General features: G+C 40.1%; 2 protein-coding genes across 2 annotated transcripts; both read right to left on the bottom strand.

Moving 5' to 3' along the window:
- Nucleotides 1-681: 681 nt before the first annotated feature.
- On the bottom strand, nt 682-2,335 carry nkx2-1 (NK2 homeobox 1). Its single transcript, XM_085342782.1, has 2 exons — nt 1,969-2,335; nt 682-1,358 (listed from the first exon to the last, which is right to left on the bottom strand). Exons 1-2 carry the CDS (start codon nt 2,333-2,335, stop codon nt 682-684), a joined length of 1,044 nt encoding a protein of 347 aa, XP_085198908.1.
- Nucleotides 2,336-14,577: 12,242 nt separating this feature from the next.
- Nucleotides 14,578-15,558, bottom strand: nkx2-9 (NK2 homeobox 9). Its single transcript, XM_085343412.1, has 2 exons — nt 15,399-15,558; nt 14,578-15,164 (listed from the first exon to the last, which is right to left on the bottom strand). Exons 1-2 carry the CDS (start codon nt 15,556-15,558, stop codon nt 14,578-14,580), a joined length of 747 nt encoding a protein of 248 aa, XP_085199538.1.
- Nucleotides 15,559-27,203: the final 11,645 nt, after the last annotated feature.

Here is a 27,203-nt window from a genome sequence, read left to right as displayed (position 1 = left end):
TAATAATAATAATAATAATAATAATAATAATAATAACCCTGCTGTTTTGTTGTCTTTACCTAAATAATTATTTAATTTCACAACAAAGTTTAACTGTTTGGGTTCCATAATTTATTAATAGGACTGTTTTGCTGTAAGTCAAATATCTATATAAGTTACAAAGAAATAAAACGTACAAATACCAGTGAAACGACAACAAACCGGCAATAGCGTCAAAAACTTTGTACAACAAATAGCTAAAATTCAAACCTTTTACTGAAATATACAAGCTAGATCTACGGCTTACATTAAATTCTATTATGAATCAGAGTCATCACATTTGTGTCTGAGGAGGGAAATTTAAGAGCACCCAGCAGTCCTGCAGTCTATCTGCGTCTCTGTTTCGGGTTTAGTTATCCCAACTATGGGGCCTATTTGACTGCTGATTCTTCCTTTGTGTCAATATAATTTACATAAATAAATCCCAAGACTTTTACATCCGCAGTTTGTGAACAAGTGATTCTTCCACAAGAGTCACACTTCCTTTCGAAATGGGGAGGAGAAAAAATTCAAGAAGAGCTGCGTCGGTTTCACTCGGTTCTTGTTCAAGTGCGCACATTTACAGTGAAACTTGCCGAGCATTAACATAAAAATGTCTTTTCTTTTTTAAAATTAGATTTAAATCATAGCCGGCGCCTCTTGTCACCATGTCCTGCCGTATAACAGGGCTGAACACTGCAAGGCCGAGCCGTACTCTGCGGCGGGGGAGTTGAGGTGGGAGAGGCCGGCCACTTGGCTCTGAAGTGAGGGCGGACTGGAGGAGTGCTGCGCCAAGTCTGGAGAGTGACCTGTGCTTCCCACCTGCTGGCTCTGATGCTGGCCGAGGCCGGACGTGTTGTTAGACATAATCATGACATTGCCCCCTTGCTGGTGGTGCGTCTGAGCGGAGGATGTGGGCGTGTGGCCGCTGCCTTGGCACGGCTTCCCATCCTTTACCAGCACCGGCACAGCTACTCTCCGAGGTGACTGCTGCTGCTGTTGTTGGCAGGAGCCGCTCTCCTGCTGCATCTGCTGCTGGGAGGCTTTGTCTTTTGCCTGCCTCTTCATTTTATACCGGTGATTCTGGAACCAGATTTTCACCTGGGTCGGGGTGAGGTGGATCATACTTGCCAGGTGTTCCCTCTCCGGCGCCGACAGGTATTTCTGCTGCTTGAAGCGTCGCTCCAGCTCGTACACCTGCGCCTGGGAGAACAGCACTCGCCTCTTTCTCCTCGGTGTGGTTGACAGAGAGCCCATGCCTTTACCCACGTCTGCCAGGGAACTGAGACTGCCCATGCTGCCCATGTTCATCCCGGATGATGAGCCCATGAAGCGGGAAACTGAGGGGGGGAAATAATTGTAATTAAATTCAATTTTTTTTAAAAGTTATATTCTCGTGTTACATAGAGACATTTATATGGAGAGAAAATTTAGTATGGACAAATATCATTTGCAGATGCAAAAATCAACAATGTTACTCAATTATCAGCTTTTTATAAATCTTCACGGGTCTCAAAGAAGCAGACACCTTTATTTACAACACCTAAAACTCAAAAGTGTCAAAGTGAAAGCGTGTTCATAAACTACATCGACCAAATTTAAGGAGCCGCTCATAAATGACAGCAAAGCTGTTACTGCTGGATGAGTGTGAAAGCCCTGAAGGAAAACTGTTCCATTATTTTTCTGTCGTGAGAATCTTTACAAATGTTGAAATCTGTGGATTAAAAACTTGAATATTTGCGCGATTTCTGCCCCTCCTTACTGGAAACATCTAAAGTACCGAAACTTGAAAAATGCCAATTTTGTGCCGAAAAACGTAAAGATTATAAAAACTGTACTGCAACTCCTAAAACACAGCACCACGAAACATCCGCAAAAATATGGATTTCAGCTCAATGCGGACTGTGATAACTCCAAGCTGCAGTCAAAGAACAGGTGCAGGATACTCACTGGTGGAAAAACGCGGATCTGGGTTGGCTCCGTACCAGCCGGTTGCCGTGGCGCTGCCCCTCATGCCGTCTTGGTAAGACGGCAGGTCGCCCATGTTGCCCAGGTTGCCGTTACAGTAGCCCCCCATGGCCGTGTGTGACAGCTGAGAAACACCTGCCGCAGTCATGTGGTAAGCCGCAGACACAGTCCCATTATGGCCCATGTGGTGCTGCTGCATCGCCGCCTGTGAGACTTGCGGCTGCCGGTAAGAAGTGAGAGGTGCCCCCAAGTTGTTATTCTCCATACTTACTTTCTTATAGCTCTCCTCAAGGGGACTCAAGATATCGGAAACAGAAAAAGGAGTCGTATGCTTAGGGCTCATCGACATTGTTCTGGGGCTGGAGAGGGAGAAATTAGAAGGCAAGGCAATCTCTCCTTCTGCCTTTTTTTTTTTTTTTTTGGCCAAAGCCCCTCTGCTTCCTGTTGTCTCAACGTCGATCCTGGTAGATGAACACGTAAGAGAGCGCCTCAAGTCCGCCTTAATTGGATTGAGTGGGAGCTCGGTGCTGGCTTTGGTTTGTTTTAGCTGGGTGCCAGGTTTAAGGCTACCATCAGAGGCGGGGCATCGCCAACAATACAAAACAGCTCTAGCCTCCTTTCGTCGAGCGTAATTTCATTTACAAGACATGTGCTCCCCTCCCACTAACAATAACATAAGCACCGTGCATGATCATAAATGTTCATCCCCGAGACTGCAAGCGGTGTCCGAGCACGCTGCAGCTGCTGCATGTGTGGAGTTTGGGACTTGTTGATGTTGCTGATGAACACGTGGCTGCACCTTGAGATTGCAGTGACCACAATACACTTTATTAACTGTAGTGATGTTTACGAGGGCCTCTTGATGAAAGGAGGCCTATATGGACTTGAGAGTTGGAGAACCACTCCTCAGTTGAACTACTGACTTTTAATGGCCATGAGAGGCCTCCAGTGATTGCAGGATTGTTTGTGTTATGCCTTATCGTACTCAGACATGCAAAAGTGCACTTGCGCGGAGGGAAAATGACTGATACTGATAAGTAAATAAATACACATCCGCGTGTTAAGTGGCTGCGTAAATGATTAACCCCCCTCGTTTTTTTTCTTTTTTTCCTTTTGATATCATTGGACGCAAGGAGCGCATTACCTAAATTCAGATGCACACACTCGTCTAAGAGACCCAGTGAAAAAAATTGAGTCTGGAGTAGGAGAGGCGCTCATGCGAAGTTAACGGCGTTCAAATAGCTACTCTCCTGCAGCACAACGCCAGGTATAGCCCTCAGTAGCATCTTGCCTTAATGCTCAAGGAGGCATTACCGTTTAACCCAATCATATCTCATTTGTAAAATATTTTTTAAAAGCCCTGTGGTGCCTCTGAGTTCACTTTTAGGTGGAATTCTCCTCTTCACAAACAATATATATATATATATATATATATATATATATATATATATATATATATATATATATATATATATATATATATATATATATATATATATACATTCTTGGGATTTGTAACCTATACGTAAGATATTGATTTATAGCTAAAATAATCCTAAATAATAATAATAATAATAATAATAATAATAATAATGATAATGATAGTAACAATATATATATATATATATATATATATATATATATATATATATATATATATATATATATATATATATATATATTGTTACTATCATTATCATTATTATTATTATTATAACAATATATATTGTTACTATCATTATCATTATTATTATTATTATTATTATTATTATTTAGGATTATTTTAGCTATAAATCAATATCTTACGTATAGGTTACAAATCCCAAGAATTTATAAAATTACACCGAACAAAACAAATAGGCGAATTAAAATCGATGCAGTAACTTCTACTTACACAGTCTGTGATGCCTTGAGCCTGTGCACACATTAAACAGATAAAACAGCTGATAATGTAGAGGTCTTGTGGGGCGGTCTAACGTCAGGTGCCAGATGCCGCAGAAGTCTGCGCCTGCAGACTCAAACCATCTCACCTACAGGAATTAAGGAAACACAGCGTCTTCTGGTGGCAACCCCGCTTGGCCGTTGCGCTGTGATCTCCTTCACTCCGCTGTGATTCTAAATGTTTTTTGTTTTTTTTTAAATTACATGATATAATATTTGCTTGTTTGTCATAGTAAGAATGGCGCAGTAAAGGCAAAGACCTGCCAAACGGGAGCTAGGGTCAGCGCCGTGAGTGTGTAGCCTGCAGTGGCATACAGATCACTGCCAGTTTGTCACGGGAATCACCAGTTCTGCTATTTTCCTGGCTTGTGAATATTTCACGGCTGCCTGCATGTCCTTGCAGGATAATCTGCGCTCTATTTACAGCCCACTAGTCCAATATAAGGAGTCCCCACAATATACATATCAAAACAATTCAATCCATTCTATTCCAAAACAACCCAATCCAATCTTTAATGAAGCAATATTGTCTTATAGTCCAAGACTAAATGTTACAGCTGCAATAAATTGTTCGGATGATAGCCGCAGTGCGGGTGCATAATCGCAGGCAATTAAAATTACAGCATCTTTCTGCATCCAAGGTAAATCTTGCTTATGCATTCCTTAATTACGGAATTTCGCAAGACATTCTTAATCATCTAAATCAGTACTTTTTTCTTGTTCTGGCACACAGTTATTACGGCCAATTAGTGGCAATTAGTTCAAATGTTCCGACTAATTCCTCACAATAATGAGGACACTTTGAAGTGGCGGGTATGAGGCTACCGAGCCTTTGTTACTGAGGCTTCATGTTGTTAGTTATGAACTGATTGGTGCATGATATACTCAACAGAGCAACTACAGACCTTGAAAAATAAAATGCGGACGATAAAAAGTAAAACGGAAGTTGCTTGCTGTTGTTAATATCAATTAAACCCTTAATTTCTTTTACATTAAAAGATATCCAGAGCAGCAGGAAAATAACAAATGTACCACGTTTAAATGTTATATAAAAATACTGAACTTTGCAAATTAATTTCCAAAAACATCCACACTGCGTTTTCATCAATTTATCAAGTATACATAAAATAAATCTATCTCTCTTGAAATAATACGACAAATAATAAATACCATGTTATTAAATTAGTGTAATTTGTATTCAAAACCAGCATAGCGTTCAGGCCACTTTACAAAGTTATCTTTGTTAAATGTCAACAGTGTTCTTGTGCCAAAACACTAACCCTGCTGACTCTGGCTTTATCAAAGTGGTCAGATTAGAGGTGCAGCAACTACCTGCTATTGCTCCTGCAGCCTTTGGCTTGCCTGAATACTCTTTTCTTTCGAAACTCCAACTTTTGTTTTCTTGACTAAGCTACATCTCATTCACCTTGTACCCGTAAACAGCCTAAAATAGAAGGATAGAAGAAAAAACAGAGAGAAAAAGTGGGCTGCATGTGTGTGCTTCATCATTTCACGTGAAAGTCCTGACGACCTCGTGAGTCATTTCCTTGTTTCAGCTTCAACTGTGAACTACAGGAGGTCACTAATTAGTAATAACCCTTTATTTCCCCACCTCATAATTTATCCAATCAGCTCACGTCATTCTGAATTTTTGAGATTTATTTTGTAGACGTTGAAAAATCCACTTGGTTCAAATGAGAGGTGTTGTTGGACCCTGTCACACAGCCTATGAGGAAATGCTGAAACATGACGTCACGAGACGAAGCCAATATGATGCCACTAGGGGCAGACATACTGCTGCACCCAATCAGCAGCTTCAAAGTAACGTAGTAGTTGAGTTCCAAAAAGTGAAACCAGTGTTTTTCCAGTGAAGCACGACCCCTAGCGGTCCAGAGGCTCTCTCCATCCAAGCAACGAAAATCACCCTTTAGTGCATTTCTTTCATGACGGGAGTGAGAGGGTTTCCGAAATGATACCGTGTGTTCTTGCGCCATCTGGAGGTTGATGCTTTATTTATTGATAAATACCCACAGATTCATTTTGAGGACATGATAATTCTCGCCACATGAATGTTATGAAAAATAATGCCATTACACAAATTCACAAGTGGGGCAAGCTAGGAAGGCTCTTTAGTGTTTTAACTAAAACTAGACTTTTTGGGATTATCTGTTGAAAGTCACTAACAGTTATTTGATCAGACAGTCTTATATCTGTATGGGTGTAGAGGTGTAGGGCAATGAAGACATTTCATATATTGAAGCTTTTCAGGTTATCATTATTTATCTGAATGTAGTTCTTTTATTGGATCTTATGTTACTTTTTGATTTATTCCTTTATTGTTTAACTTCTAAGTTTTTACATTTCTAGACCTTCTGGCCTGTGTTTGTCTTTTAAGTTTTGTGTTATTGTACAGAACTTTGGTCAGCCCTGTTGTTGTTTTTAAAGGTGCTTTATGGGATGGAATGGGATTTTAAGTCGCACAGACAGAAATATCTGCCTGTATATTTTAGGTTGAGACCAAATGAATACAAGACAACGGGAGCTGTTTAGCCCTAAAGACATTATTATGCAGTGTAAACTTGCAAAACTTAAGGAAGCTCTATCTGCATTTGGACATGAGTAATTTATTGATAGATGTATTTATTTTAGTTTCTTTTTGTTTGTCTTGCTCTATGGTGACATGTATTGAATGACCCCATGCCATATTTGTGTGTATTTTCTCTTTTACCCAAGGAGGGGGTAATATAACGCTAAAGCTTTTCAAATTTAAACTAAATATTTTCACTCTTTGGCCTTTCCACAGAAACACACACACACACACACACACACACACACACACACACACACACACACACACACACACACATACATATATATATACATATATACATATACATGTATGTATATATGGTTACCATGGAAACAGTACGTATATATATATATATATATATATATATATATATATATATATATATATATATATATATATATATATATATATATATATATATATATATATATATGTTGGAACACTGAGCTACTAGTTGTTTCGCCGTCATTGTGGATGTTGGGTATCGAAGAATCCTCCAACTACCGACCAATAACCTGCCTCAGTACTACATGGAAGCTCTTGTCAGGCATCATATCGGCTAAGATGAACAGGCACATGGGTCAATACATGAGCGGGACACAGAAAGGAATTGGCAAGAATACCAGAGGCGCAAAACACCAGCTACTGGTAGACAGAACAATCAGCCGAGACTGCAAGACCAGACTGACCAACCTGTGCACTGCCTGGATTGATTACAAGAAGGCCTATGACTCAATGCCCCACAGCTGGATCCTGGAATGCCTAGAATTGTACAAGATCAATGGGACCCTAAGAGCCTTCATCAGGAACTCAATGGGGATGTGGCGTACAACACTAGAGGCCAACTCCAAGCCCATAGCACAAGTCACCATCAAGTGCGGGATCTACCAAGGAGATGCTCTGTCCCCACTGCTGTTCTGCATAGGCCTGAACCCCCTCAGTGAGATCATTAACAAGACTGGCTACAGATACCGACTACGGAACGGAGCAGTTGTCAGCCACCTCCTGTACATGGATGACATCAAGCTGTATGCCAAGAGTGAACGAGACATCGATTCACTGATCCACACTACCAGGCTATACAGCAATGACATTGGAATGTCGTTCGGACTGGAGAAGTGTAGTCGGATGGTAACAAAGAGAGGGAAGGTAGTCAGAACTGAGGGGATTGAACTACCAGAAGGCAACATTGCAGACATAGAGGACAGTTACAAGTACTTGGGGATCCCACAGGCGAATGGGAACCATGAAGAGGCCGCTAGAAAAGCTGCAACCACCAAGTACCTGCAGAGGGTCAGGCAAGTCCTGAGGAGTCAGCTGAATGGTAAGAACAAGATCCGGGCCATCAACACGTACGCCCTGCCCGTGATCAGGTACCCTGCTGGGGTAATAGGCTGGCCAAAGGAGGAGATAGAAGCCACTGACATAAAGACAAGAAAGCTCCTTACCATGCATGGAGGGTTTCACCCCAAGTCCAGCACCCTGAGGCTGTACGCTAAGCGGAAGGAAGGGGGCCGGGGACTGGTGAGTGTCAGCACCACAGTCCAGGATGAGACAACGAACATCCAAGAATACATTAGGAAGATGGCCCCAACTGACCGAGTGCTCAGTGAATACCTCAGGCAGCAGAAACCCAAGAAAGAGGAGGGAGACGAGGAACCATCATGGAAGGACAGGCCCCTGCACGGTATGTACCACCGGCAGATAGAGGAGGTGGCTGATATCCAGAAATCCTACCAGTGGCTGGACAAAGCTGGACTGAAAGACAGCACAGAGGCACTAATCATGGCAGCACAAGAACAAGCTCTGAGCACAAGATCCATAGAGGCTGGGGTCTATCACACCAGGCAAGACCCCAGGTGCAGGCTGTGTAAAGATGCCCCAGAGACAATCCAGCACATAACAGCAGGGTGCAAGATGCTAGCAGGCAAGGCATACATGGAACGCCATAACCAAGTGGCCGGCATAGTGTACAGGAACATCTGTGCCGAGTATAACCTGGAAGTCCCGAGGTCAAAATGGGAGATGCCCCCAAGGGTGGTGGAGAATGACCGAGCTAAGATCCTGTGGGACTTCCAGATACAGACGGACAAAATGGTGGTGGCTAACCAACCGGACATAGTGGTGGTAGACAAACAGAAGAAGACGGCCGTAGTGATCGATGTAGCGGTTCCGAATGACAGCAATATCAGGAAGAAGGAACACGAGAAGCTGGAGAAATACCAAGGGCTCAGAGAAGAGCTCGAGAGGATGTGGAGGGTGAAGGTAACGGTGGTCCCCGTGGTAATCGGAGCACTAGGTGCGGTGACTCCCAAGCTAGGCGAGTGGCTCCAGCAGATCCCGGGAATAACATCGGAGATCTCTGTCCAGAAGAGCGCAGTCCTGGGAACAGCTAAGATACTGCGCAGGACCCTCAAGCTCCCAGGCCTCTGGTAGAGGACCCGAGCTTGAAGGATAAACCGCCCGCAGGGGCGTGCTGGGTGTTTTTTGTTTTATATATATATATATATATATTTTTTTTTTTTAAATATGCCACACTAACCTATATCAGTCAGTCGATTTTTTAAATGTGCAGTATGGAGTATAAAACTGTAAAATGTCTAATGTGATACACAGACTCTGACTGAAGTACAAAAACATCATGGTGAACATCAAGAGAAACATGAAAGTATAAGGAAACTGAGTAGTTTGAACAGGTCAAAAAGAATACAATTAGTTTTTCTGTATATGTTAGAAAAGAACTCAAACTGCGGTAGTTTTGGTTTAGTATTAAATCACCTATGAAAAAGTGCTGGAAAGTCAGATCATTACACAATACCCAAATTCTCACAGTGGGTATAGCAAACTGCAATAAGGGATCTCATGTCTCCCAGCAGAATTTAAATGCAACAAAGTGAGGTTGGTCATGACCCTCAAAACCTGAAAGACCAATATTTTCAGTGTAGAAGTGTTGTTGCCACATCTGTTTGTTGAGTTACTTCCTCCAACAAGCAATCAAATCCTTGCCATTAGATACAATCTGGACTGAACGCAAAGGCGAAAATGGTGGCATGTGGAACTGAGGAAGGTGCACTGTGAATACCATGAAGAGCAACTGAACCCTCTTATGTCCTGAGCTTATCAACAAAGGATCAAAGAAGGGTCCCAGTATTTGATGCACCTACTAATCCATTCTTATTTCCAACATTACGAGTATCATCATCAGATCATATTAGCTGTAAAACTACATTCACATTTCTTTAAGTACTTAAATGTAGCACTACTTCACTTGAGTCATGTTATTGGACTTCACCTTTCTACTTCAGAGAAAAAAATACTATACTTATAATCTGTGAGTTAGTTACACTGAACATTAAAATGACTAAAGGTGTAATAATAAAGTAATAATAAATCTTCTGTATTAATTTTGATACTGGGAGGATTAAGAGGATATTCCTTTACTTCTACTTTATATTGGACTTGAGTATCTTTTGAATACAGTATTCTTACAGATAAGCATCTCAAAAACTTCTCAGCCTCAAATACCATTAAATTCTGAGGTACTGATGTGTTATCCAGTTTATTACAATTAAATGATCGCTGATCTGGTTTATTGATTTAAATCAGGATATATCTTAGTTATTATTGAATTTCTGTAATCCATGCCATCTCGCATGTTTCAGGACTAAACATGACTGTATTTTTATCATAGCTGATAACGTGATTATCAAATGTTTCATTTACCGTTTAACCAAAAGTCTTTCATTATAAAGTAAGAGGAACATTATCGATATGCTAATATCAATAATCTTTAGGGACTTTTTCAGCTTTGACTGCAATTATTTATATTTGTCATTGGTTGTAGCAATAACAGCTAGAGCCTATCCCTGCTGTCACTGGGAGAAGGGTGAGGTACACCCAGGATATAGGCTACATCAGTCTAGCCTGCATTTTTAGGACTGAGGGGGGAGGCTGGAGTACCCGGAGAGATCCCATGCAGGCACCAGATAAAAATGTAGACTCCACACAGAAAAACCCCAGTCAGCTAAGTGCAAACCAGGAGGTGATAGCCACTGTAGAAATAAGCTAATGCTCTCTTTTTCATTTACTTATTTTACTCCTGCTTAAAATATAACTTCACATTAGTCTTTCAGATGTAAAAGGATTTAAACATAGTGGACATGCCGATGTAATGCTTTTCTCACTTTATGTAGTGTTGAGTGAGAAAAGCTTTACATCTATATCTGCTCAAATTATTTTTTTGCTCAAAGGGGTGAACAAAGCACATTAGAAGATGGTGCCCCACTCAGAGGTAAAGGCATGCTCAAAAGCTAGGGGCAAAACACTGAGACCCCTGGGAGGGCTGACTGCTAAACCTTGATGTTACTCCATTCTAAAAAACAAAACAGCTAAGCTACAGCAAAGCAAACTCAGAAGTCAATATATTCTTGCATGAAGAACACAACAAACCAGAAGAGGAGCAACAGTGAAACTAACTTATGAGTTTTGTGTGGAGGCAGAGCAGGACTGGGACAAAAAATCAGCCTGGGAATTTTGAGCCCACCGGGTATTATAGGAAAAGCCATAAAGCCTTTGAATGAAAACAGTGATGTACACTGTCTTGTTGGTATATATGTATCGATCTAATAAACTTAAACTTACGACATCCTCCCGATTCTGGTATTTTAAACAGTATTTAGCAGAAATATTAAACAACAAAATAAGGGAACCACCCCGCACCCTCCGCTTCATGATGCTTAATCGACGTAATAGACTTTAATTTAATGCATGTGTAAAACAAATGCACAGACACCTTTTTTTTGGTTCTTTCTTCTTTTTTTCTTTTTTTTACAATAATTAAATAGATTCAACATCGATCGTGGCTCAAGAGTTGGGAGTTCGCCTTGTAATCGGAAGGTTGCCGGTTCGAGCCCCGGCTTGGACAGTCTCGGTCGTTGTGTCCTTGGGCAAGACACTTCACCCGTTGCCTACTGGTGGTGGTCAGAGGGCCCGGTGGCGCCAGTGTCCGGCAGCCTCGTCTCTGTCAGTGTGCCCCAGGGTGGCTGTGGCTACAATGTAGCTGCCATCACCAGTGTGTGAATGTGTGCGTGAATGGGTGGATGACTGGATATGTAAAAGCGCTTTGGGGTCCTTAGGGACTAGTAAAGCGCTATATAAATACAAGCCATTTACCATTTACCATTCTTCAACAGAATTGCAGATTGCACAGATGATACCTTCCCAAAGGAAAAAGTACTATGGCTTAGGATGTATATTAGATTTAATAGTTACTATATACAATAATGGATTTTTATACATTTAAGATTAACATTTTGGTTGTAAGATTCAGATAATCATTTATTAAAAGCTAGACATTTTAAATTAGAATAAGAAAGAAAGGTATTTCATTGTGACCCCCTTTCCCTGTTAATGCCCTACCTGGCCCCCTGGCAAAGCTTTGCTAGATCCGCCCCTGCACAGTTACCAGCTGTCAGCTACTTAGAAAAGGATCCTGGTGTTATTTGTCTCTCAGAAACAGTTCATAACTTCCCGTCAACTCATTCATGTCACCTAAAAGGTAAACATGTTTCTACATCACCTGTTCAGCTCTGATGATTCAGTAAGGACATCCCCTGGTTTCATCTTCATGTTTCCCTCTCACCACATATCCAAACCGATATCATGACCAGCAGCTTTTACAGCTGTGGCTCCAGCAAACATCAGCTGATACTAGAAAGAAATGCTAAATAAATTCTAATCGCATTCATTTTCATCTCAATACGGAACTTTAAAGTTCGACCTCATTGGCTGTAATTTGCCCAGGCCAGAGTCGATCATGACCAGTTGGCCAGTCCACCACCTTTCAAACAAAAAACATCGGCCCATAAAAATGAAAAATCATCATAGGCCCACCGGGCAATTGCCCAGTATGCCCGATGGCCAGTCCAGCTTTTTGACTCTGATTTGTAGGTTTGTAGTATAGAAAGCAAACAAAATAACATCTGACAAAATAACCGTAAAGGCCGGTTTGGGGTTAAAATGTTTGGTCTTAATGTTTTCTCTACAAATAAATATAAGATTTTACATTTTTAAAAAACAGTTTGAAAAGGTGGCAATATTTGGTGAGCATCTTTACAACAATTTAAAACTCCTCCATGTGGCCTTAGCATGGACCTTATAGCTCCTTATAACTTTCCTGGAGGGGCCCCAGTGCAGGCCAGTGAGTAAAACTATAGGATGGGCATGTATTAGCCTGCCCATCCTTTTCAGGCAATTCTTCTGACCAACTTAAAAAACCAATGGCAACCTCTAAAAAGCCTGTCTTTGTCACCCTTAAACCCCAAGATGCTTTAAAACACCATTGTGCAGTTAAACCTCATAAATTTGTCGCAGGGACTGATTAAACATCACGGGAATTGAAACACTAAAGATTTTGTCTCGGTCCCTTTTGGATGAGGGACAATGGTCCATTCACAGAGAGACACCCAAACAAAAAGAGCATTTAAGGAGAGATGCAGCGAGCTGAGGGGTTCGGCCAGTCCCCTCCATATGTGATACAAGGTGGCCCCAGTGATGCGGACAAAGGGCCAGGTGACAGTGACGATGGGCTGCAGGGTCACAGGACGAGCAAACAACATTATAGGGGGCGTGAAAGCAGAAGACCCCCCTCATCACTGATGAAAAACTGACATGATTTTAAACACTGAGGCATATTTTTCAAGATAAGCATGAGTGGACCTGCTTTCTTGAGGTGGCACAGCAATGTTAAAAAATAGTCACGTATGTATTATATTTAGGATAAGCTATAATATTACAAGTAACATTGTAGTGAATGTTTTTGTATTATTCTCGAGGATTGGTTTAAACTGTTGCCTGAATGCAGACACACAAAAACCCAAATGTGTTGTGTTTATACTAGAAAACAACAGTAAGAGCTCATTTTGCCTTTTTAAATCATTTGTAAATTAGAACAGTTCAATTGTGGAATAAATATTACATTTCTGTATGAGAAGTGAAAAAGGGTTGATGATTTGCCTTCAGTTACTGCTATGCCCCTCAAAAATCACATCATCATCATAATCACACACACACACACACACACACACACACACACACACACACACACACACACACACACACACACACACACACACACACACACACACACACCAAGATTTCCAGATAAAGTTAATAGCTATATTAAGACCACTTTCCTCAGAATAACAAAAGTTAATTGTATAAGGGAAAAGCAGCTCTTAGTCCCAGACAACAACAGCGTGCTGTAGAGGGACAGGCCTTAATGTTTACTGGCTATTCTTATGCCAAACCTAGTCTGTTCAGATGTGATGTTTGCTCAGCTTTTGGGTGCAAAATTCGTTTTTAACATTATAAAAGCTCCCTGGGGCCTCTGTCAAGACCTGCTACATTTTTTTAGATAAAAAAAAAATAAATCTTTTTTTCTTTTAAGGTTGTTTTTATTTTAGAACTTCACATAAATCTTTACACAAAACCTTTTGTAGGAAAACGAAAACCTTTTATCTTTAGCTTAGTCTTTAGAAATGCATGCACAGGGTACACGCTTTTGGGGCCAACACATAAAAAAAGAAAGAAAGAAAGAAAGAAAGAAAGCACATTACATTGTCAAAATATACAAAATATGAAGAATTTTATTAATAATTTTGTTCACAGAAAGACAGTTAAATCTTTAAAAAAGTATCCTTAAAACCAACAAATGGCATATTCTCCCTTCATACTTATATAGCGGCTTTGCCCCTATTCTCCTATCCTGTTCTACCGCCTAATGCAGCTACTGGAACTCAATTATCAAGTCATTTATGTAAATATTACATTTAAAAAGGCTTAAAAATCACACGAATACACCTCGGTAATTAAAAATCTAAAGGCTACAGCAATGAGCCATGTAAGAGAAAACAACATTTAAAATTTCCGCATACGTGCGTAAATAATGTGCAAAATATAATTCGTTCTATAGAAAAAAATCTAAATGTTTAAGTTGCTCGAACATTTACAAAACATTCAGAAAACATTTGATGCCGTTCTAAATGAGTTAAACGAGACCTTTACTTGAAAGAATTAAGATGAACCGAATCACTCCAAAAGTCTCTCCAGGCGAAGCTGGAGGCCGCCGCCACTGCCGGAAAGTGTTGGTGGTACCTTGGAGGAAGAGCAATGGATGGATGGATGGATGATGGATGCTGAAGAGATGTGTAAGCTAAAGGGAAGGGCACCGGCTGAGATGACGGAGGTAAACACCCAAATTTCTCAGAGTCAAGTAAGCATGTGTGAAAGGGTTTCCCGTCTCGGACCAGGATCGGAACAACGACTCTGCGCAACACCGGCGGCTGTGGGATTTCTACGTCCTGCAGTGTTCCTTCTGCTCGACCTCGCTTCATCTTGTAGCGGTGGTTCTGAAACCAGATCTTCACCTGGGTTGGAGTCAGGCTCAGCAGCCGTGCCAGCTGTTCTCTCTCCGGACCCGACAGGTAGCGCTGCTGGCGGAAGCGCCTTTCCAGCTCAAGGGTCTGGGCCTTGGAGAACAAAACGCGGCGTTTCTTGCTCTTCTTGCTCTGCTCAGGCTCTGAATCGAGGGACGGGTCATCGGGCTTAGTTGAGTCAGGAGAGGCCTCGAAATTGCAATCGTCAGAAGCTGTAGAAAAAAAACAGCAAGTTAGAATAAGCATTTTTAAACTGATGTGTCTATCTTATCTATCTATCTATCTATCTATCTATCTATCTATCTATCTATCTATCTATCTATCTATCTATCTATCATTTTGAGAAAGCAAATTGTTAAAACATTTCAGGGTAGTCTTAGTTTTTTCTCCCCTTGTTTTTAAAATTCATTATCACCCATCTCTCATGGCTTTAAACGCCCACTTACACATGCAAAGGCTCCGCTCGCAGTCGATCCATGAGCTGTAGGGTGAGCTGGAAGAGCAAGAGGAGTAAATCGGGGAAGACCGCTTTGCTGCATCCGCATCCTGCTCAGGCAAATCCAGGATGCTCCTTACGGAAAAACTGAACTTGGTCGGTGCAGCCATCCTTTCCTTGCATGCACTCTGGGTTTGTTCTGGCCGATAAGAAGCAAGCACTCAAACCAAATCTATCAAAAAAAAAAAAGTCCACTTCACGCACTGTCCAAACACCAGTGTGCGCGCTGGCCTCCGTATTTACACAAACAGCACTTCATAAGCTGCAAACACAAGGGGCTCGCTTATAAATAGCCTCCTCCTCTGCTGAGTACCTGAATAGCTCGAGTGCTGACACCCAATGATGGTTAGGTGTGAACTGAGAAAAAAATCCTCAGAGCTTCAAGAATGAGCGAAGGAAACACTCGTCATCATTACCGATTCGTCCCGTATCGTCAAACTGGGAAACAGATAATGGTAATTGTTGGAGCTGAATCACATCTTGGGTGGCAACTGACAACAGAGCCCATCCCATCCCCCCCACACACCCCCTCTCTCTCTCCTACACCTCGCCCCCCTCCTCCCTCTTTTTTGCCCAAACAACGTGTCCAATATTTGCATACAAAGTGAGCAATTAGCGTGATGCCTGCCAGTTGGTTTAACTAATACGCCTCTAATGGGCGTATTAATTGCAGACGTGAGAAGTCTTGACGTTTATGGACGGCGGAGGATTTCCAGACTTTTTTTCCGAAACGTCCTTTTTGGACTAGATGATTTATTATCATGTTTAATTTTTGGGCAAACAGAAATGTTAAAACTTGGTTTGGAAGATATGATTTGAAATAAGGGTGTTATATTATTGACAAATATTTTTTTAAGGTATTTGTATTTTATCGTGTTTAGAACTGCTAATATAATAGCGATAACTGTAACCCAACAGCAGATTTTTACCTAACTTTAACACGAAAATAAGCCTGGGGGATTTTCTGATAAATTGCTGCAGTGGTTGGTCAATTTGTTACCCTTGTGCTAGCCTATAAAGCACATTAATTGCAAAGCGTGAATCCAGTCTCATGTCAACACGATGTTGGTGGTGGTGGTGGTGGGGGTGCTTTTCCTCCTCCCTACTTCTAGTAACTGATATTGATATCCACCCTCAGCCACTTCACCAAGGTGCACGAGGGCCGAGGAGGAGAGTAGTGGTGGACATGCCTCCCCAGTCGTCCTGGGTGGTCGAACGAGGGGGAACACAAATACATGCCAACCAGAGAAGGGGAACAAAGGGGGAAAATGTAGCCCCGCGTCCGAGACCCGTTGGAAGCATTTGTTCCAGTCAAGATTTTGCATTTGTTCAGTCCAGCAATAATGCCTGATTGACGCCCCGGCACAATGTCCTTTAACTTAGCAAGATAAATCCGAGCTTGTTCTGTGTTGTCATGGTTTTGAATGGAGCTGAATAGGATCTGGGACACTATCTACTGCTCTGCGTCTACTGCCACCAAGTCTATAGCTCAAAGCAATATTCAGGACTTGTTAAATTCCATTTAGATTTCCGAGTTCAAAAAAAGTCGCTGACCTGTATTATTACTCCGCCAAAATGCTCTGAAATCCACCTTTACCTGTCGTTTTACACTGTTTTTACGCACACGTAATCTCGTCCATGAAAACCAAACAGTGTTAAGTAACCTTTAAGTGTTTACATCACGCACAAACGTCTTAAAAGACGCACTCCTCCCGAAGCACATTTTGTGTGTACACATCGGCCTCCCAGTGGTTGACAAACAGCAGAGGATTACAGTACTGCAGGTTAGCTGGAGTGGGTAGTTTACAGAGGGCACTCGATTGGAGAGCAAAAACACCCAAAAGCAAAGAAAAGTCATGTCCAAAGAGCGGGAATTTCTTTGACCCAGCAGCCCCTTAATCTATTTAACACCCGCGGGCTTCAGCCAGAGTGGGCTCTCTGCATCTCCCAAGAGCTCTCCACTGCCAAATATTTACTCTGTTGTTCAGCTCTCCATTCCCAATCCCTCCTCAGCCAAATGGAGATTTTTCTCTCATGGTTCTAGTCAGCAGCTGAACTGACAGCTTCCCTAGAGCTTTCCCTAGAAGTTCGACGAAGAGACCTCTTTCTGTTTTCCACCCTGCAATCATATATATATATATATATATATATATATATATATATATATATATATATATATATATATATATATATATATATAGTGACTGTAGAAAGCAACATTTAACATATTTAACATATGCAATGATAATTTTTTGTAAATAACTGTAGTTTTTTTTAAGAAAGCTTAGAGGTTATTCCTCCAGTCAGAAAACGTTTAAGCTTTTAAAATGAATGTTTAATGAAGTCTGTTCCAAATAACATTCTCAAGTCATTTAATCAGTATTTGGTTTATAAGCTCATTTTAAAAAAAGAAATCGACAGAGTGCAAGTAAGACTGTCCTAACCCGGAATATTAGATTTTATAGGATTAATTCACAGACCTGAGTTCATGGATTTGCATTCACAGTGCTTAACTTGAGATATCACTTAATTATGTAAAATTACATTCCTATCCGCACTAAATCCTTAAGACAGAATTTTTGGACTGTACTTTCATGAACTACTAACAAGAAAGTTTAAAGCAAACAAAATCTCAGCAGTAAAAATCTGGAGTCAGTTTGGAATCAGCAATCTTTTTATTCCGACTCACTCCAAACTCATGCCACAGCATCAATAAACCAACTGCTGACATATATGTATTATATTTGTGTCTAAAGCTGTCGCATCGGAGTAAAAGACAAAAACTGCTGAAAAAAAACCACATTTATCTGATTTCAGTCTGACTGATTATTTAACACCTATGGCAACAATGGTTCCTCTGTTACTTCTCAGTTTAGTGTGGTGTCTCAGCGTAACATCACGCTCCAGCAGCTGCACCTGCTGCTGATGTCCTCTCCTGTAAATACCATTAGCATTTTGGACAGGGGCTGTGGGGGATAATTACTTGGCAGCCACATCGCTCGCGCTGCAGTAAACTGGAGTCTTGTGAGGCTGCTTGACCGTACAGCAGCTGTATGTTTGTACTCGGTGAAAGTGTGTCAAAAAGTATTGTTTTTAAAGACAATAAACCAGTGTGTGTCAAAGACGTTTTTATAAAAAGGAGTTACAAAACTCCTGAAGAAACTAAAAATATACAAGAAAGTATTCTAAAAATAAATAAATAAATAAATAATAAAAATAAAACAAATCCAGGGGAGGCAAAAATATTTGAGAGCACCCTGAATTTCAAACTGACGATTTTAGTGGAAAATAAATCACCTTTAGAAATAAGAATGAAGTGGAGACAGAAACACCAAGAAAAAATGAAGTTAAAAGCTAAATATTCATCTTGATCATTTAATAAAGTTAGCACTGATCATTTATTGACCACTGAAAAGAAACAAACACACCTGTCAGTGCAGTCCTGATAGATACTTTAGCAAACTCAGAATAACAGTTTATGTTCGGTGCAAAGCATGATCAATATACACCTTTTGAAGTCAAGTTGATGGAGAGACCCACATTTATAAATATTTACAAATTAATTGATATATAGCTGAGCTCTTGTCCTGATTATGACAAGACCGATATACAATAAATGACTAATTGTAATCGTTCTATTGACTTCTGATGGCATTAAAAGCAGACATGTATAAATGGATCCATATGCATTCAGAGATGATTTAAAATCTACAACATTAATAACACGAGTGTTCTGTCACCAAAATGCTTTCAGGCAAGAAAATTCAATTTCACACAATTTCATTGTTCATTTAAGAGAAACAGCATTACTAAAAACAAACAAACAAACAAACCAAGTAAAGTCTTTTTCATTCATGCTTTTACATACGCTTACTTTCGACTGCATGATGTATATTTTTAAAGCCTTCTGAGTGTTGTAGATGCATCTGACATGTGTGATACTTGGTTGCCCTCTGCAGGATTCACATTAAAACTGAGAGGCAGACTCGTCTTAGCATTTTTCAACCAATCACAAGCTGTGGGAGGAGTTTATTTCACTAGTCTTTAAGTTCTTTTGGGCTTAATGTAGCCCCAGCACCCTTAGTATCCCTGCGCCAACATATACAGGCAAACAGATATGACAGCTCTGCAGTGTCTAATGTTTTCATCTATTTTTACTAATTCTTTGTTTCCTGAAGGGCTTCAGCTTTGTGAACTATACAGCTATGGGGGAGAAGAGACTCTTGCTCTTATTGTCCTTACACATATTTTCCCTTGCTAATCTTATGACGTTATGTTATGATGTTTGCAAAATGAAACTACAAGGAGAATGCAATGCTTTACAAAATACAATACCCTTGAAAACAAACACGTACAGCATATATATATATATATATATATATATATCTTTTAAAATGCATGGTTTATAGATAGTTCACCACCACCATAAGAAATATCAGCTGCTTAACATTTGTTAACAGCTTTCTTTGTGCCAACTGTTCAGTGGGTCTAACAGGCCAGGGTCAAAGGCCAGTTTTCACTCCTTTTAGCTGTAATACATAACCGATTATGGTTTTGTAAGGTGTGTAAAAACTATTGATTTTTTTAACTGACTTTTTATTTTTGTTTCTCCGGTAAATATAGATTATCTAAAAAAGGTCGTATTTCATATACAGCAGAACCTTCCATTTGAATTGACGTTTTTTTTGTGTGTGTGTGTGTGTACCAAGTAACTTGAACTTATCAAGATAAAAACAACTTGGCCTGACATATATTCACACAGACAACCAATAGCAGGAGGGATGAACGCAGTGTTTAAGAAAAGAAATGCAAATAAACGTATACTTGCGTAACAGACACGTCACAAGCATATTTGAAAGTGAAATAAGTTCAGTCTAAACAGGTGAAATAGAACTCAATATAGTTACAATTTTACTAATTGAACGAGCCAATCCAGGGAAGTAAAAACTTATCATTTATCAGGCAATTAAAATTGTATATGTGTAGTATATGATTCTGGTATTTTATTAAAAAGTCGTGGAATAATACTTAAGAAATGTTTGACGTGTTCCCTGAAGATCCACCAGATGGCGCCACTGCATTTTACAATACACAGACTTGCCCAGGTAAAGTGTGTGTTGGCACAGCAGCGTTTGTGACCCCTGCACCGCGTGTCACCAACAAGGACGTACGGTGAAACTAAAGAAGATTAAAACAAATTGGTCACAATTTTGTGTCAACAAAGACCAAATGGAAAGATTTTAAGCCGGTTCTAACTAATTCAGCTATTTGATGCTCAAAAATGTAATCCCTTTACATTATTATTATTAATAATAAAAACAATATTTAACTCACTCCACCCTTATCTTCAGACAAAATTTGTTCTCATTCCTGTGTCTCCACAATGCGTCCCGATTAAGGAGGCCTCGGTGCTTCAGTGCTGATATTCCTGTGTAATCCTCTCTTCTTTATGAAACACATCAATCACAATTTAACTGCATGTCCCCAGAGAGAACGATGAAATTGTATTCTTATTTCTACCATCCTTAAATTAACATGTACTTCTATTTTTCGGCGCCAGACTCCAAATTAAATAACAAAAAAGGGGGCTATCAGAGGGCCAGTATTTTGTCAATGTCCACGCTGACATTATACATCTGACTCTCTCCGACCTCTGTTTGTGTATGAGGATATTGAACACTCCGTCCACTCAGTAATCTAATAACACTGCGTAAAAATCTGAAGCTCGTGTGCCCAAACTTGACTAATTGCAGGAATGTTTCCGCGCTTATGCGGGGATCTTAATGGATTAGGAAATTTAATATAAGTCCAGCCCAGGTATGACTCAAGGATTCCTCGTATCTACAACGCATAACATAGCGGTGTGGTCTGTATCAACACCCCATTTGCACTTTTTTGTGCACAAAGTAATCGGCGCGTAAAAGCGCAATAAAGGTAGAGCTCTCCATTTTCCCCCCAGTGTCCTTGGTACGGGACAAAGAGAGGTCCAAATTAGGGCGGAATGAAATATTTAATACTAATGGATGCCAGGTGCCAGACGAACAGATGTCAAAGTGATGTATGCTTAAAAGTGTCGTAAATATTGTTTCTTTTTGTCCCTCTCCGCTGAAACCCAGGCCTGGCCTCTGAAACACGACTACATTCGTCGTTAACCTGCGTTCGTCCTCATTAAGGCCGCACTAAAGTTACCGGGCCACTCAGTCCTGGAGAAGTGCTAACCTGTAGAAAGACTTTAATGGTGTCACCGCTATTTGGACTGCAAAGGTTAGAATCGTCGGTGCGGGTTATTTTAAAGGCGCCAAGCGATGGCATTATCCTAAAAAACAGCAGTGTCCACACAGTAAAAATCCACACAGTCTTATCTCGTTTGTATCAAACAACTTGAGGGGAAATCACGTCTTTTCCGCTTTAATAACGCGGATTAGTGGTGCTCTTGGGTGACAAGCTGCTGCTGGACCTCAATTTTCCGAGCAGCGCACGCACACACACACAAACACTATAACTCTCAGCACGTGTGTATCTTATTGCAGATGTCAGTCGTTTTGGGGACAGTTAGTATGAGATGACAGACCTCCAACCCCTTTGTGAAACAAGAAATCACTGCGTGTCCCCATAATAACCCATTAGTGGTAACTTGGATTTCCCACAGGATCTTACTGGGAACATTAAACCTGGAGCTGGGAACTTTTTTTTAACACCCCTCTGTAACTTTCTCCACGGATAATATGAGCAGCGTGGTGGCTCTGCGTCTCAAGGTTGCAGATAAGAAACTCTGTCTTACACACATTTTTTTTCAGACCACAAAGAGGAAGTAGCAGTCTGGGCGGATTACAGTCAAAGCGTCTCAATCCAATTTCAGCAGCTTGTTTCATGACACAGGGTCTTAAGTCCCACTGGTACAAAGTCACACAGTTAATAATAATAATAATAATAATAATAATAATAATAATAATAATAATAATAATAATAATAATAATGCACAAAGACTTTAATTGTAGTTATTGTAATATTATTATTGTATCATTGTAATATGCCGTAGGCTATTTGGTTTAGCTATTAAAGTGATCTTTGCGAAATATTGGACATATCAATACCCCCCCCCCCCCTCCCCCCCTTTATGTGCTGCCTCTTAATTTCAAGAAAAGATGATTATTACGAATTCATTATTAAAGTCTTGTTACGGACTTTAAATGCGCACTGTTTGGCAATGGTCTTGTGGTTTCTATAGTAAGTGTGTCACTTTATTTCAGTGTCACACTTTCATTCGTCTTGATATGACGGTGTCATCCGATTGAGTGGAGAGTAAAAGGTAAAAATGTGGTAGCTCAAACTACATTAAATGGAACGCATTAGAACGGTGTCTAATTGATCTGATTAAAGGGCTATCAGCTACATGGTTGATGCCTGCTAGAGGATGCAGAACGTAGCCGTTTCGTCATCATCGTCATTTTGAACATCATCATTATTTTCGCATTTGCGGTGGATAGAAAACGAATGTATTTGAATACGAGAATTTCTGTTTCGGTACTGACGATTTTTAGAAAGATTACATCATTTAGACTGTTACGTTAATAAAACGTTATTTAAAATTATTATGAGATTATTTCAGCATCCACGAAAATTAGAATGTCCTCCCATCTTTGAATTAATTCGGTCTGAGTCGTAAATTGATTTGTAAGATAAATGTTAGTGATTTACGTTTGCATCTCCAGTAAAGTGGGCTAATATAAAATTAGATGCACCAATTTTTGAATGGAACTAAAAGACACATGGGAAATAAGTTGCGTTTAATGTTGAGAGTTTCTTTTGCATTTCCACGAGGCTTAATCGAAATCCTGCAACCACACAACTGTTTTAACGGGTTTACAGTTTAGCAGATACCAAAACAGTCTAACAGCCTGAGAAACCAAGACCAGGGAGTCTAGTTCAGCTTTTTCTTTTGTTGTTTTTAAAATTTTGTATAGCTGCACCACAGCCTTGTGGTGACAACTGAGCTCCTCATGCCTTTACTTGTCGAACATGAGGAAATTAAAAAGAAAAGGTGGGTTAGTGACTTCGCTCACACACGAAGCGGATAGTTGTGGTAAGAGTGCCTGTGTCATCCGAATTTATGGCTGTTTTGCTAGTAGCACAGGTAAACAAAACCATGGAACCCTTTCTTATCACTAATTAATTTTTTCCCTCTACCCAGATAGAGGCCTTAAGATGTCGTTTATAACCTATGGATATGTTTTTCCAAATAAGAGGATGAGGCACACCCCATAACTTTGCTCTAAAGAAGAATATTATCGCGTTGTGGGCTTCATGTGACGTGGACCGTATGAATTTCCGTTTGTTTCATTGGAAATGCAAATTGGACGAAGCGCTTACGTTTTTCACTCAGCATGTTACACGATAAGCATTCACAGCTTAACATGTTTATCTGCTGAGTGTTGATGGATTATCATCAGCATTACATCCCAGTGTTCAGTTTTCTGACAGTTTTTTTCTTTTGGAAAAGAAGAAAAGCAGAAGTAAATCGAAACTAGGTATTTTTGATAATATGTAGCTTCGATATTCATGAAAACGATCACAACCACGCCATGCACTTTGACGTGAACTGCAATATAAGGAGTTAAACGTGCAGCCATGCAGTATGTGTGGCTCCCAAACACAGCTGTTGGAGCTTGCGATTCCACTGAAGGCAAATAGAAGAACGGAACTATAAACAAGTGAAACAAATAATTACAATTCCTAAAGTCGTCTTCTTTTTGAGCTCATAAAAATATTAATAAACGGTCCATTGTCTTGCTCTCAAACAGACCACGTTATTAAAGCATCCTGGTTTTAAAAACGGAGAGAGAGAAACAGCTTTAATAAGAAAAACCTGAAGGGGCTCAAAGGCACATCAGTGCAAACAAGCAGAGGAAGTGTTAGAAATTCAAGCATGTGATGTGATGTTATTTAGAAAATACCCCTCAAGCATTAAATTATGGATTTCGACGTGCTATGGAAGAGCTGCACTTGCGCAGGCATTATGCGTGCGCAACACCACCGGACGCACGCTGTTTGTGTGGGCCATCAAACGCTGGGGTATGCAGTCGTCTGCTTGGCAGCATATAGAACCAAATAACATGACTCAGTACATCCTGCAGGAGCTGGACTATTTCAAATAGAGCATGTTGGTGTTTTTAACGAAGCATTAATACTGTAGCCTATATACATACTTTTTTTTTAAAGTCTTAAAATAAAAGTGTAGACTGTAACTTTAAAAACCCAACAACAAGCCTACTGTTTTTCAGAATAGACAAGAGGATAAGCCTGTTAACAATCCATCTCTGATTTCACAGAAACCTTATTAGACAGAGGAAAATCATTTGGGTTATGCTCTCTCCTGCAGAGCACAGGACGAAACTCTGACTCCATCATTACGCAATTTGTCTGACAAGTGATGCGTTGCCTTCACTTGAGGTATGAACAATTCAATTCGACACGGACCATTCTGGGCTCGTGAACAGTACAGGCGTGTAGAGTGTGCAAATCGTGCGTGGAGGCTCACTGATGCCAACATACTCCATACAGGCTAAACCGCTATTATTTACATATTTAGTCTGATAGTGACGACACAATTTTTTTTAAAATTTATTTGTATGTGTTTAATACACTCTAGCAGCATTCTTTAAGAATACACTATTATTATTAGTACTAGTTTCGTTTTACCGTTAATAAAAGTACAATTTACAATAATTATTATAAAAATAACAGTCATGATAATTTGCAACAGTTTCACTGACTGTAATAATCACATTATTTTTAATTAATTTATGGGAATTTTTGAACAACTGCGTAAAAATGCACTGTCTACTACCGTTTAAATGTTAATAGTTGCGGTGCCATTAATCAGATAAAGCATGTATTTCGCTAGCATTATTATTATTATTATTGTTTTAAAACGTCACCCGGTTTCAGATTGCCTCACCTTAGACGTGTATTATGTCACAGAAACGGGAGGAAGGTGCATGCCCGTCCGGCCTAAAAAATGCAGAAGATGAAGCAGTTTGGGAAGACCTTTGATCCCTCGCTCCTGACCTTGTGTTATTTCAGTTACCAGAGGCACCCCAAGGCAAACAAGTTGGGCACGTTTCCCCGCCGTAAACATTATCCTTGTTGCATCAGCGGCCTGGGAGCGGAGGAGGGTGGGCAGGTGGGTGCACAAGAGGTGATGCAGCGATAAATACATTTATAAAAACAAACAAAAAAATAAATAAAATAAAACAGAAGAAAGAGTCCATTAAGACAACCCCAACTGGTCTTCTTGTGACAAATAACCGTTCATGAAGGCAAAAACAACTCCAGCGTGGGGAGAAAAAGTAATTTACGCGTTTTTAAAGACACGTCTAACCGACTTGCATTGCCGTGGAGGCACTATAATTTGTTCAGTTTCTGAGTTTGACGCGATCCTAGCAAAGGTGGGAAAGCTAATCATAATATAGGCATCCAGCATCCAGCCTGCAGAGCTGTGCGTGCTGAAACAAATACCGAGAAAGACTTCGTGTACATTCTGGCCCCTCAAAGCCGCTTCGGTGTTTAATGTTAGCAGAGGTTTTCAACAATATTCTTAATTGCACTGCAGCGCAGGGGTGCTGTTTGATGTTTACATGCACACTGATCTCTTTAGATTGTACAGAGATGAAGGTCAGTCATGCACCGTGGCCTTCTTAAAATATGACACGGAAAATCCAAAGCATGTGTCAAAACGGGGAGTGAGCGAAGGCGCAAAATTATGGCGTGTGTTTGTTTCTCGTGTCTGGGAGCAACAAATCTTTCTTATTGCTTGCAACTGGGGTTTCTGTGCAGAAAGTGCATGCCTGCTGAACATGTGAAAGTAAGGAATATTCCCTCTATAACACACTGAGCTGCAAACGTTGAGCTTGAAAGACAATCGCGTAAAGGTTAAGAAATAAAAGGTAATTATGTTATCACATAAGAACCTTAACAACCTGCATTCCATTAACGCTCGCTGGGCATAATTGGCTAAAAAAATTGGCCTGCTTTGCGCAGGCTAAGCCTAAAGAGACGTGCAGCTTATAATAGAAACGTGAAAATAAATAATTGTTTAAAAAAAAACAATGATTTGAATTGTATTTTTCTTTTGACACGTGTCCGACTAAAAAAACGAAATAATACTTAATGTCAAATGGGCACAAAATTGAAACCTGGCCATGGTTTTTAACTGTGCCGTGTATTTTCAAACTGCATGACAAGAGAGATTAAATTCTAAAGATTAAACTTATTCGCCTCATTTTCACCAAATCGCTGGAGCGTTTGGTCTGCTGTCAGTCTATGCTCGACGCCTGAAAGAGAATAAAAGAAGAAGAAGAAGAAAAGAAATACTTGGGTGACAAATAAGAAAAAAGTTATGATAACCTTCAAGTGCAATGAGATAGAATTTACAAACATCAACCAGCCAATTACATTACAGAAAAGCAATCATTCATTTCCTGCCATTTCCTTAATGATGCCATTTAAAAGCTTGAGATGAAAGTTAGTGTGGCGGAGCATAAAGCCACACAAAGTCGGGTCTTTGGAGCTGAACTTTTATTTTATTTTGAAAGGCAACTGATTATTATAAAAACAGCTGCATAAAATAAAACCGGTTACTGCTGGGGTCGAAAATGCACACATTTGTGGGGTTTCCCCCTATAAATAAATTCACATAATATTTCAGTTGGTGTTTCCTTGTGATGCTCACAAATAGGAACCTGTTTGTCATTTT

The sequence above is a fragment of the Diplotaxodon limnothrissa genome, linkage group LG19, assembly GCF_057381915.1.
Source record: "Diplotaxodon limnothrissa isolate DT_005_m linkage group LG19, D_limnothrissa_male_GT1.1, whole genome shotgun sequence".
Classification (NCBI taxonomy): Eukaryota; Metazoa; Chordata; class Actinopteri; order Cichliformes; family Cichlidae; genus Diplotaxodon; species Diplotaxodon limnothrissa.
The sequence above is the reverse complement of the archived record's forward strand: the minus strand, read 5'-3'. Positions and strand labels throughout refer to the sequence as shown.

Coding starts and splice junctions, on each gene's coding strand:
- nkx2-1 (XM_085342782.1), bottom strand. CDS start 2,335: ATGTCGATGAGCCCTAAGCATACGACTCCTTTTTCTGTTTCCGATATC. Junction 1,359..1,968: donor AGATCCGCGTTTTTCCACCA/GTGAGTATCCTG, acceptor TCCCCCCCTCAG/TTTCCCGCTTCATGGGCTCA.
- nkx2-9 (XM_085343412.1), bottom strand. CDS start 15,558: ATGGCTGCACCGACCAAGTTCAGTTTTTCCGTAAGGAGCATCCTGGAT. Junction 15,165..15,398: donor CGAGCGGAGCCTTTGCATGT/GTAAGTGGGCGT, acceptor TTTTTTCTACAG/CTTCTGACGATTGCAATTTC.